The following is a 13,222-nucleotide window of genomic DNA, read 5'->3' as shown; positions in this document are numbered from 1 at the left end:
TAATTAAAATTTATTCAGCCTCCCACCCAATTGGACTCCCAGGTATGAAAAAATAGAGAAAAAATGGAGAAACATAGGAAAAATCAATGTAAACGAAGGAAAGACAGAAAAAACACATATTTACCTAACACAAAAGCCCAGCCATGGTCTAAGTAGATATGGGCACAGTAATAGAAATTTACCTATTTACTACAGTAACAGACTGTATCAGGTATGGCACATATAAAGAGGCTGAATAGGACTGGAGATTTTGTGACCTGCGGCCTAAGCGCAATATGGTCCATAAAGGCTTGGGCTGGCACAACCCACGGGCCAGGCACAGCTCGTCCCATATGCCAACCCGCCCCTTTTAAAATAAGTTATGTCTTGGCACGATCCGTTTATATCCGTTATAGGCTCTTGGTTGTGATCCTCGTACGAAACAAAATTTTCATCATGTTTCTAAATTATTTGATCCTTTCAATAATTCTAAAAAATAAATTTCTTTTCATGCTTTTAATTTGAAGAAATTTATTATTCATTGATTTTTTTTAAATTTTTTTAATTTTAACATACATTAATATTATGAATATTAATAGATTAAAGATGTAATTTTCTCATTTTATATCTCTTATCTCTCATATACTTTTATTACTTAATATTTTTTATTTTTATATTTTAAAATTAAAAAAAGATTCATTAGGCTCATCAAGCCTGTAGGTCTAATGGATCGTGCTTGGCACGATCTGTCGTCTCTGTGTCTAGGACCGTGTCAGATCAGAGATTTTGTTTAAACGGATTATACGTAGCACAGCTTGTTAAATCTTCGGTCTAATAGATCTGGGCCGTGCCATGCCAGGCATGTCCCGTTGTCCATCTCTAAGTTTAAGTTTTCTTGTTGAGCCACTCTAAGCCTCCCATCCGATTGAAAATAAGAAAAAAAAAATGAAGAAACATGACAAAAATCAACATAAACGAAGGAAAGGTGGAAAACGCATGATTTTTTTTTCCTTTCGTACACGTGGTGAATATAACTGACGATGCATGACGCATGAAGGACAGAGGCATTGAATTGGCAATGCCCCATTTTAATATATATAGATGACTTGCATCTTATTATAGCTATGGTAGTATTTTTTTTTTTATATTTAGAAAATGAATAGGGTAGAGAAATAACTTAAAAAAAGTTTCCTTTCGCATGGTATAAATTTAATCAACCAAAATGGTATAATAATAGAATTATAGCTTTGACTTTTTTTTTTTTCCTTTTTTCCCGGCAGTTGGGAAAAAATTATTTAAACCGGCTATCTCCGATGCAAAATCCGCAGAAATTTTAAGGATGGCCTTTCGAGCCGTTATGCGCTCCGTCCTGTCATCGGCGCCAAGACGTCCCTTCTGCCGCCCCAATCTGCACCCCTTGGCGTCCCCTCTTCTCCTCGCCTCTAAGCTTAGGATTAGTTTTTTCCATGGAGCCGCTCCTCTGGGCTGCTCCAATGGCGATACTCCGTTGCTCGCCACCCCATCTTTCGCTCCCCTGGAGGACCAAGATCCGTCCAACGAGGTCAATTCCGGTAAACCCAACGCCTTCTCCCTTCCCCCAATCCAAAGTTTATGGTTTTGCCCCCATATTCTTGTTTTTTCATCTTTTGTTGCTTGTGGTGTTGGTTTTAATCTTTTTGAGCGATCGGAGTTTGTTAGAGATTGCTAATTTGTTGGAAGGTCTTAAGTATTTTTTTCCCCTAAAAGATTTATGGTTGCCATTGAGTAATTGGAGATTAGGGTTCAAGGTTAATGTAGAAGGGAGGTAACTGAAGCTAGGCAAATTTTGTCATAGAGCGTGGTTTAAACATCATCGTTATCCTATTATATTGACCGTGTTCTGAAACCTTTTTACCATTGTAGCGGAAATGAAATTGCTATTTGTCTGGTTCGTCATCTTTTTTTTTTTAAAAAAAGAAATTTATTAAATGAAATATTATATGTTATAATGGCTGTTATCAGTTGTTGTAATGGAATATAATGGCACAGTAATGGCATTATCTAAATGTGCCAATAATCAAAGAATGTCATACTGTTTGTTGGATTGAGATGGAGATTTAAATTTTATAAGAATATCATTTTAAATCTGCTGTACAGTGATAAGGTAAAAGAATGTTTGTTCTTCTTCTTATATATGGAAGCATATTTGTTCTTTTTCTTATATATAGAAGCTGTTATCATTATTTTTCTGTATATGCATAACATAATGGGGGACTTTGAACTGTGTCATAGACACGCAATGATTTGGCCACTTGATGTCGAAGGATGAAGGCCATATAACAGTTGTTATGATGCAAGAATGGCTAAAAAATGAGGATCGTGGTCAATACCATTATGTGTATGCATGTATAACATAATGGGTGCTTCCGGGACCATATCTTGGGGACTCCATAACATGGCCTGATGTTAAAGGATCGGATAAATGGAGAGAAGACTAACCAGCGGGTGATTTGAACTATAGTTGAAATAATGTGTACATGCTTAACCCCAAATAACGAGATAAGACTTGTTCTTGCCAGAGCATTTCTTGTTATTTCAAGTGGATTGTTTGAATTTTTCTAATCAATTTGGTTGATGCATAGACTATGATTGTGATTCACCTGCATTACTATAACTAGGCTTTTACATTGTGTTGTGACAGTCGAGCTCATTGAAACCACATGTTTGGGCTTATTTCTTTTGAATTTCAGTGAGCCTCTTGATGGAAAGTGCAGTGATTAACTCCTTGTTATTAATAACGTGTATCTCTTTCTTAGGAATATATGTTTCTGTATTTGTACTACCTAATATCAAGTTTCTGTTAAGGATTGCTTTTACTTTATTATCATAAAAATATTTTTAAGAGTTTGTATAGAATTTGGTTTATTTTCTGTTTGTTCCGTGGGTCAGTAATTTGTAAGTCTTGAATGGCTAAATTATCAACAAATGTTGAGTCAGATCTTGGATTTGTGAATGCCTTGAAGTGATGAATTTTCAAAGTACTACAAGAAAAGTTTCAGCTAGTGGCAAAAAGCGGGATTCTGGAATGTTTAATGTGAGTATATTGATTAATGTAAATAAGAAAACAATGCTAAATGAGGTCTTTCTACTTTAAGAAAGGATATAAATGGACTTAGATTCAGATTGCTATATACTGTGTGGTGTCATATGGTTATGCTTGATGTTATGTTATTTAAAACTAGAATTGTGGATCCACTTTAGACAAGTTCCAGCATGCAACTGTATTGGATTCATTATCCAAAAAAAAAAAAAAAGGGATGATATGGATTCATTATAGTAATCATTTCAATTGAATAAGGCTATCCATAAATATCCACATGTATGAGGATACCCATACATACACAATACATGCATGCATACATACATGTAAGGTTTGTCGTACTGCCCCGTACCATCTAGTACGGTGCATACCGTACTGGTATGGCATACTATACCGAACCGCATACGGATACTAATAGAATGGTATCAATACGGGGTTTGGTATTGAGATGGCAAACCTTGCATATATGCATAGATATATGAGAGTATGTGCCTGTGCAAACACGTGCATATAGTGTGCTCATGTGTCTATCTTTGTTTGTCTGTATGTATTGATTGCATCATCAAGGATAAAAAATATTGATAAAGATGATGAATAAAGGAATCGGCATCGAGAAAGTTGTTGCTTCTTGAAGGATTCCATTATTTTGCTGCTCAGGACATAGGCTTAATATCAAGTCAGATATTAGTGCTAGTCATATAATTCATCATCATTATAGGTCTGAAACTTCCTGAGGTAGCAACATGCCTATAAATATGTGGGTTTGTACTAGGAAAAGGCACAAGAAGTGCATATTTTAGGTGTATAATTATCATTAATTCGTTCCTAAAAATAACATATTATTTAAATGTCCCATTTATAAGGGAGAGTAAGTAGGAAGGCATTAAAGCATCATTAGATGCATGCTTAACCGCACAGGAGTTCACTTCGGAGCCCCACATGCTGAAGTCAAGTTTGTCAATTGAGAAACCAAGTTCTTGACATTAGAAAGAAATGTCGATAAGTGGCCTCTGTCAACTGAAGTGAAGGTTGAATTATTTGTATAGGAGGAAAGGAATGCACCCTTCGACCCTTTATGTACATTGCATAAGAGACATGCATAGTGCCGGTGGCACATTAAATGCTTTATAGTGAGTAATTGGGCCCCTTATCCCCTGCCTTTCTATTTGTATCAAAAAAGGGTAGCTCAGTCATGAGGCTCCCACTATTGTAAGGTCCGAGGAGGGTTAGGTTTACGCATCCTTATCTCTATGTGCAAAGAGGCTGTTTCAGTATTTTAAACCCTAACATTCATGTCATAGTGGTGCAACTTTACTATTATGCTAAGGCTCACCCTCTTCAATTTATATTAAAATTCCTTTAAAAATGTGTAATACCATTTAATAGAAGCCTAGTTGCATCCTTTGGTCTTTTTCATTATAACCTTAACAATATCTATAAGCAAGAAGATGAAGCTTAGTTTATAATATCTACCGACAAAAATATTCTCTGGAACATGATTGTGTTGGTTGACCAACTGACTAACACAGCCTCAAGCATGGTCGCATTTATGATGTTTTTCAATTAGTGTGATCAAGTAGAAAGCAATAATTGACCATCTTTGATGTGTCTTTTGCTAGAAGTCAGTTTGACATATTCCCACATCCTTGCAACTCTCTTTTTTTTTTTTGGTAGAACACCATTATCTCCTTTGGAGTAGGAAAACTAAGAAGTCCACAAACCGTTATGGAGAAGTACAAAATGACAATCTCTAAAGATGATTACTAGATTAAAGAAGACTTTTTATGATTGTAAACTTACTAATTAAACTTGTGAATTGCTTATGGTGCTGGTGCTTTAGATTTTGCAATCTGCTTATGTGGTGTACTAGATAGTGAAATAGGTAGGCATCTGGTGCACATGGACTATATGGGTATAATACTGCTAATGACTGGTAAAGCCAAGGCAACTGAATTACCTGCATTCTTTGCTTTCTATCCTTATTTAGCTGCGATAATTATCTTACTATAAGTAGTGGGAGAGAGTTTGGAGCCTGGCAATTAACAGATGGCTCCAGACAATGAAGCCTCTTTCCTCAGATGCCACATGCCAAGAGAAGGAAAAAAGACTGGTTGTGTTAAGTGGAGAAAATGGAAACATATTTTCTTAGAGTGCACTGACCTTTCATGTTTCCTCATGCCTGTCCTATATTAAGAGGTGGAGAAATCCTAGAGTGCCTTGGCCTTTTAATTTCCATCTTCCTTGCTAATCACAGCCATCCACACCTTTTCTCACATGCATATCATGTGCCAAGCAGTAGTGTGATATAATGTGTCTTCCAACGTGGAGTCAGACCCATGTCACATCTTGAATATGCTCTGCTGTGGCCCTTCCTAGGAGGAGTTACACATATAATGCTGAAATATCTGCTTTGGCGTATTACTTGAATTTCTCTAAAAGTGTTAATATGTTGATAAAGAACAGAATTTTTGTTGCTGTTATAAATGCTGTTTTTTTTTCTTGATTAGATGTTTCACTAATTGACATTTGGCATTTTTACTTTGATATACATTAATGATTCAAAATATGAGTAACATTTTAACTCGGTTGCATGCTGTTTATGCTGCAAATTATGTTCAATTTGATCCAGAGTCATCAAAGTCAGAAGGAAGAGTTGCACAAACCACAAATATTTTGGTTATTGGTGGTACTCTGACTAATGATGCTGCTAACGAATGGCTTGTTCTAGATCAGAAGGTATTTTGTTTGTTAGTTCTTTTATATGGTTTGTTTATGCATAAGGATATTTTTATTGCAGCTAACGTGATTATCCTTGTTAATTTAACACTGGAAAATATTCACTGGATGGTTGATCAATCGAAATGTATGCTTTTACTGCTAGCAAGTTGAAGTTTTTGGCTGGTGAAGTAATATATATTCAGATATTTACATCACAGATCCGCAATAGAAATCAGTAGTTCAATTTGCATAACCATTGAGAATGAATTTTTCATGAATGTAACTACCTATCTGTTTCATTGCAAATTCTACAGGTAAACACATATCCAATGTTTAGAGGGTTTACGGCAATTGGAACTGGAGGTGATGATTTTGTTCAAGCTATGGTTGCTGCAGTTGTATCAGTACTTCAACAGCCAATCCTACAGGTGGTGAAAATATCATGCTTATTGAAATTTAGTTTAGTTAAAAAAAAGATCTGTAACTAAGTAAGTTGATATAATCACATTTTCTGAGTCATATCTATGGAGTTGTTACTAGTTCATATTTCACAGAAAAAAAAAGCTCTAAATGAAGATTACATACAACGCAAAATTTTGAAGGTTTAACACCAAAATTACTAATTTCATGATATTATCATTATAGTGATCTATCAGCTTCAATTTTGCACTTATTATGTTGTGGTGGAAGTAAATGATCTACTGCAATAATCAACAGAAATACAAGAAATCAACAGAAATACAAGAAATAACCATAGCCATCAAGCCTTGTCCCAACTATATGGGGTCTGTTTTATGAATCTTCATTAACAAAGAGTTCATATCTAGGATAACCTTAGATGTTGTTTTAGCTTTTCCATATTATTTGCACAACTTTTTATCCATGCTGAGGACTTTTACATCCTTCAAGGTTTTTGTAGATTTAACACCCCACAATCACTAGTTTCATGACTTTATTCTTATTGTGATTTGTCAGCTTCATCCTTATTATTGTTATTTTTATCTGATAAATGGAAGGCGAAGCACCCTACATTTTGTTGATAAATGAAAGGAGAAAAGACAATAAATAAGAAAAGAAAGAAAAAAGAAAAAGGAAAGTACAAAGAGAACATGGAGAGAGGCAGGGGAAAGATGCAACCCAAATATTACATGGCCTTGCCTAAATGATAAAATCACAAACTGAGTTCACAACACCCATCAGCCTAAATTTGGATAACCAATAAAGCCAACCCAAAACAAGAAAAAATCTTTCAAATTTCAAATTTCGGACCAATATCAGCTGTCCCAAATTTGACAGGTCAATTTGGTGCATTGTTGTCCTCACATCCTACTCCTGCCAGAATCCACCTTTCATCCCTTGGCTCACCATTAGAAATAGCCTCTATCAACATTGGTCTAGACCTGGACTACATTCTTTTACTCATCCATGGCCTTTTGAGCACCACCACTTTGATGACTGAGTTTTTCAACTCTACTCATGCCTTCATAGCATCCTTTATTGTCACCCAGATTTACCACCATAGCCACCTTACACTATTGTCCCATAGCCTTCACTCACCCCAGACCAACTTTGTTGCTAGAGCTCCTCTCGCAATATTTACTTATCACCGCCTAGAACTACGGTTACAGCCTTCTCTCACAGCCATCTAGCAGCTTTCTCTCATTTGCAAATTTTTCATCTTAGCCTCTTCTCTCTACTGTTAACACTGCAACATCCCATTACCTTGCATCTTGTCTCCATGGCCTCCTCTTATTGCTTTCTAGATTCTTCATTGTAGTCTTCTCTTACTATCTTCCCACAGCCTCCACTTACCATCACCCTAATCCATCTCCTTTCACTGTTATGGCATCTTGTCGCCAAGGTTTGCCTTCTCAGATTGGACCCCATACTGGTAACATGCTAGTACAGTGCCGGTAATTCCAATACAGGGTTGTTTGGATGTATCAAGACTTCATACACCCTTTGTAGTGAGTCATGGTTCGATACTAGTACGGTACAATATGATACATTCAATATAGGATAGTATGTATCGTTACAACAACCCTTTCTTGTTACTATTCTATAGTCTCCTCCCACTAATTGCTCAGATTTGCCATTGTGGCTTCTTCTTGCCACTATCGTATAATATCCACTAACCACTGCCCAGATCTATCATCATGTCCTTTTGCCACCATTGTGTAGCCTCCTCTCATTGCCACTAAAAATTGCAGATGTAGCCTCCTCTCACCACCTAGAGCTAAAGAAAAGCACCTTCGAGGGAAAGAAGGAAGGGGAGGGGAAGGAGAAAAGAAAGAAGAATATAGGAAAATCTAGTGGAATAAAGGGGTGTTTCTCGAGATTGAGTCAGCAAGCACAAAGGGGTTCCTCAAAGTTTCTCACTATAAAGGGATAGAGCAAGAATGTTCAAGATCTATTCCATTTGATTTCTATTTTTTTCAGTATACCAACGTTTATAACCTATCTTACCAGCATCTTTTGCTTTTTTAATTCCTGTCCACTTAATCACTTGCATGAAAACTAATTTTAACTCTTCTCCTAGCCGTTGTATCTATTAGTTCCATCAATTTCCTTGTCAATGATCCTATATTCCAAGTCGCTAAACATATCTTGCTTTCTTGGATTAAGTTCTTAACCCATATCCATCCATTAAGGTATGATAATCTTACCTAGTTCTCACAATATCTGAGGGCGGATGTGACATGCCGCTTCTGGGAGCTCCCTAGTTGCCCATTGCTCACTGTTCACTATACCTAGTGTCTCATGCAGGCAAAGCCCCAGTCATTTTCAATATACAAATACATGTTCATAGGATGTGAGTATAATTTTCAATTGGCCGTCAACCTACCGTAATCCACCTCCTTTATCCCAGCTGGGACTGGCTATGTAGAAAACATAGGCAGATTTAAGGAAAAAAACAAGCAACAAGCATAAAGTACAAAGACAAAATAAAAGAACTCATCACTGAATAAGTGGCCAATTGTAAGCAACATCAGCGTTTCCTTTGACCCCATTTATCAATATTATCTGGGAGGAAATCTCCTATAGTAAAGGCACCTTTTAGCTCCTACCTAGGGTTTATCTGCTTGTGTCAATTGTCTGTGTTGTGTGCATTAATGATACAGTGATCCTCTAAGAAAGCTCTTTTTGTTTTTTAAGCCATGAGAGTAATTTATAAACTAGTCATTTTCTTTCCTTGGGCCGCAACCACTGCTTCATTGGAAGAAACAGGGCATGATTTAACTTTACACTATGCCTCACCCATGCAATGGTAAAATCACGTATTGCCATTTATTCAAGTGGTATCTTTCTTAGTTTTCTTTGACTTGTTATTTTTCTTATGGGAGTCATACTGAAATCATGTTAGATGCTTCATCATTTTCCTTAGGGTAGTTTGATGAACGTGTGTTTGATGGTAAAGCCAAAATCATGGTCCACTTAAAGATGATCATCATCATAGGAGAGCTGACCTATGCTTTTTAAAGTATTTATACAATTAAGGTTCGAATTACTTCTATATCTGCCAACAGAATGACAGTCCATCATATTCATTGTGGTTCAAGCCTATAAAATAATGTCTATGCAACTGATTCAAGCTCCCTGTGAGTGGATGGTGTTTGGCAGCTTTGGTTTGACTCTTAGCTTTTTCAAGCTTCAATCAGATGTAAATCAGCCAGGCTTGATCTTGGTTTCAAGACTGAAAATTGATGTCAAGCCAAGTCGAAGCAAACCCCAGTTCAATGCATATGATGGCTTATCCAATTAATATAATGGTTTTATATGTTTTCATTTCATGATCCATGACTAGTTATATACTTATGATGGTTTTTTAAGGATCATAGTTAATATTTGTGTAAAGATGACCTTGAGTTTCAAATCTGATACCCAGCATGGTTTTAAGGGTATTAACGCATTAGAAATAAGAAGATATTCTGGTTGGCTTGAACTTTGGCTTGATCAGCTAGTTTTAGTTACATCCCTAACTCAGTCACATTCAGGGTCTAGAGGATCAGTCATGCGGAGCTCATCCTCATGCACTCGTTTTCTGATTTCTCATTGATTAGCCTCATTCAACTATCCTCTCATGGTTTTGGCCGCTTTAAATTCTTAGTCTTCCAAGTTAAACCAGCTGTTCAAACACTCTTTAGTTGAATTTTGCTTGTAATGCATATGCTGTTTAGTTGTCATAAATTGCTTATATTGATTCAACGTTATCAACATTCCTAAGATCATCTGAATGATCAACAGTCCCAGTTGTCTCTGTCAAGATTTAGATTTAGCTGTAGCTGTATTAATGGGCAAAATTAAATGGAATATTCTATTTCATTTAGCAAAGCGGCGACATCCCCCTTATGTAAATTTAAACAATAAAATTTACCTTAGCATCTTTCCCCAAAATATTCCTTCGCTAATGTCCAAGGTGTTGAAACAATAAGAAGCACATTCTTTTAACTTGCCATATGATCCCACTGTATCTGCTTTTCTACTTTTAAAGTTTAAACCTGTGTCTTCCTGTGTTTACATCAACATAGTTGGTTTTGCACTTGAAAAAATAGTTAATGGATTTGGGATGGTTACAATTTTATTAATATACTTATTGCAAACAACTGTATGACCATATGTTTGGTGATGCGCTAAGTTCTTTGATCCTGTCTGTTGATCTTACCATTTAAGTTACATGCAGAGCCTTAGTACCTGATTTTTTTGAATAAGAGAATGTGTCTTTTGAAAAGCATGACTCATTATGACAAGCAACTAGAAGATGTGGTAAACTGATAAGCATAGAAGCTCAAGTAATTGAAGAGATTGGGATTTGAAATCTGAGCATCTTACTGTTTAACATGTTAAGTTTTTGATTGTTGGAACATTCACTTCTTTAAATATGATTCCAAACTTTAGTCCAGTTGGCAGTTCCAAGATGTTAAGAACTGTAGGTGCTGATATATTTAATCGGAAGCTTATGTCTTGTTATTTACAATCTGATGTGAGATATTAGGAACAAGTCACCTGCCGTAACAGAAATCCATATAATACACATGCATGCAAACAAGTGTATCGCTGACCATGTTGACTAGTCAGTGACACCTTTTGTTAAAATTCTATATGATACCTAACAAGAAAGGTCGAAGGTGAGACGCTAACCTAGTATTATCAAGACATTCAGAACAAATTTTTGACACTTGGCATTTAAGCTGTCAATCTGCATGATAAAGCACCAAAAATTTATGGCTGGTGATGGGGGCTAATTTTAGGCATAAAACTCCATTACTTCGAGACAAAAACCTATGTTCTGTTTTATCCATGTTTTGGAAGTTTTAGAGCTCAGGTTTTTTTTTTTAAAAAAGATAAACATGTACTTATGCTGTTTATGTTGCAATATCTTTGTGACGTGAAAAATGGTGAACATCAATCTATCAGGTAATAGCCAGGGAATTTCAAAGGAAAACTGAAAGATGCTTGGCTGTGTCCATCATAAATAAAATAAGTGAATTCCAGTAGTTGTGAGATATTTTCCGTGTTATTAGTAAGCTCTAGATGTTGCTTTATTTTTAATTATTTTTCAGTTTATGAGAAATTGGACACTCCCACCACTTGGTTTGGGCTACATAGGCTGATCATTACAGGTTGAAACAGTTTAACTTAATAATCCCAACTAGCATAGTAGCTTGTGATGCATTTTAGTTACGTTTGATTGAATCATCAAAAGAGGCTTATGTGCTGGATGTTGAACAGGAACAAGTAACTCAGAGACTATCTTCCAGGGGCAAGTATGTTTCTGTAAACATCGGACCTATTAGAGTTTCTTCTGTTGAAGAGGTTCCTTTCTGTCTTATAAACATACTCCATTGCTTGAATGCTCATTTTTTTGGGGAAAGCTGCATAATCCATTGAGATAAGGCTTATTTCTTTGGGACAGAGGATAAGGCTTATTCGCTGACATTTCCTTACCAGGATACATGGTGTATTGAACTTTGCCTCAATTTGTCTTTTCAGGCCCAAGCTGTGTACGGTGTCATGAGGAGAGATGACAGAACGAAGTTCCTTTTGTAGACTAACTTTGTTTTCTGGACAAGAAGAGAAGGAAAGAAAACCTAATAGATTTCACATTGTTGCATCCTTGCGACTCTACTGGCAGCTCGATACTGGTGACATTTATTGGTAATAAGTGTGAGATGCTGTCAGCTGCAACTGTATCCAGCTTCAGGCAGTAGGAATTCTGTTTGGTTCATCAATGCCTGGTTTTCTTACCCTTGATTTATCGGGTGGATAGTGGATGTCTTGGATTTGAGGTATCGCGTTTTGTGGTCTACGTTGTCGGGTTCCCTTTTTGTAGTTCATTCAAATTTCTTTTTCAAAATTTGATTATAAAATCATCCAAATGAGCAAGGAAAAGGATGATTTGTTTCGTTGTGTCTGAGAATATTGTAATTTTTGTGTTTACTATTGTAATTATTGTTGTTAACATCATATAATATATTAATAATTTTAGCCATTTATTGATGATATTGTTATTCAGAAAAAGAAAATTGTCCCCAAGGTTTTGCCACGAAGATCAGTTTGCTAAACTCTTCTGCTTGGACGCATGCGAAGGTCTTTGGTCATGATTGGTGGTAAATCACCAGGATGGTTTGTAGCCTGAAGGTGTGGATCAAAATATATTTCTTTCAAGGCTTGTGATATAGCCTATAGGGATTAATCTTTTATTTAACAGCCAAAATTCTCTGCATGTTTACATAAGGGCTCAACAATAACAAAAGGAGCCGGTTTATATTCAGCCCAGACTTAACCCTGTTTGACCATTGTTAGACCTAAACGGAGAATGTTTCATAGACCTATCCAAAGAGATATCATTTGGTGTTAGTCTTTATAACAGCCATTGTCTAGATTTAGGAACACATTTTGATCCGGTTTAAGATTTGGACAAAATTTCTAGATGGAAATAGGTTATATAAAACTTTGTCACATGTAGAGTCTTTGATAAAAAGCACTTCAGACTTGTTTAGATATTTAGGATTTATAAACTTAGAATAAAGTTCATGATAGGACATAGAATTTGATCCTATAGGATCATACATAAAATTTTATTAGAAAAAAAATCTATGTAAACTAATCCTATCGTATATTTAGATGGTAAATTAGGTTTTCCTCCCCCTCCATTCTTCCTCTTTCCCTCTCTCTCTACTTCTTTTACTAAAATAATAAAATTATCATTATCAAAATATTATATTAATCATTATAATTATAAAAAAATTATATCAAGAAAAGCTAATATATCTTTGTGTATCTTTAGAGTTTGAAATTAGATTTGGGATGTATTTAAAATTTGCCTTTTAGATACTTACAATTCAAATCCATATATATATATTTATATTATAAATTTTTATAAACATTTTGATTGTAACCTCGATCTAATTTGACTCGATCCAATTTTCTATTAGGTCGGATCTA

At 35.7% G+C, this 13,222-nt stretch overlaps 1 protein-coding gene across 2 annotated transcripts; it reads left to right on the top strand.

Annotated features, from left to right (window-relative positions):
• The first annotated feature begins 1,272 nt into the window (after positions 1 to 1,272).
• Positions 1,273 to 12,285, top strand: LOC105048907 (uncharacterized). 2 transcript variants are annotated; one of them, XM_073261202.1, is made up of 5 exons: positions 1,279 to 1,550; positions 5,688 to 5,794; positions 6,091 to 6,204; positions 11,507 to 11,590; positions 11,768 to 12,284. In XM_073261202.1, the coding sequence occupies exons 1-5, from the start codon at positions 1,319 to 1,321 to the stop codon at positions 11,822 to 11,824; spliced, it is 594 nt and encodes a 197-aa protein (XP_073117303.1). In that variant the 5' UTR covers positions 1,279 to 1,318; the 3' UTR covers positions 11,825 to 12,284. The 2 variants fall into 2 exon arrangements, with proteins under 2 accessions (XP_073117304.1, XP_073117303.1); XM_073261203.1 differs by lacking the exon at positions 11,507 to 11,590 and having other exon boundaries at positions 1,273 to 1,550; positions 11,768 to 12,285.
• Positions 12,286 to 13,222: the final 937 nt, after the last annotated feature.

Source organism: Elaeis guineensis, chromosome 7 (genome assembly GCF_000442705.2).
Source record: "Elaeis guineensis isolate ETL-2024a chromosome 7, EG11, whole genome shotgun sequence".
In the NCBI taxonomy this organism is placed as follows: domain Eukaryota; kingdom Viridiplantae; phylum Streptophyta; class Magnoliopsida; order Arecales; family Arecaceae; genus Elaeis; species Elaeis guineensis.
This window is presented reverse-complemented; position numbering and strand designations above follow the sequence as displayed.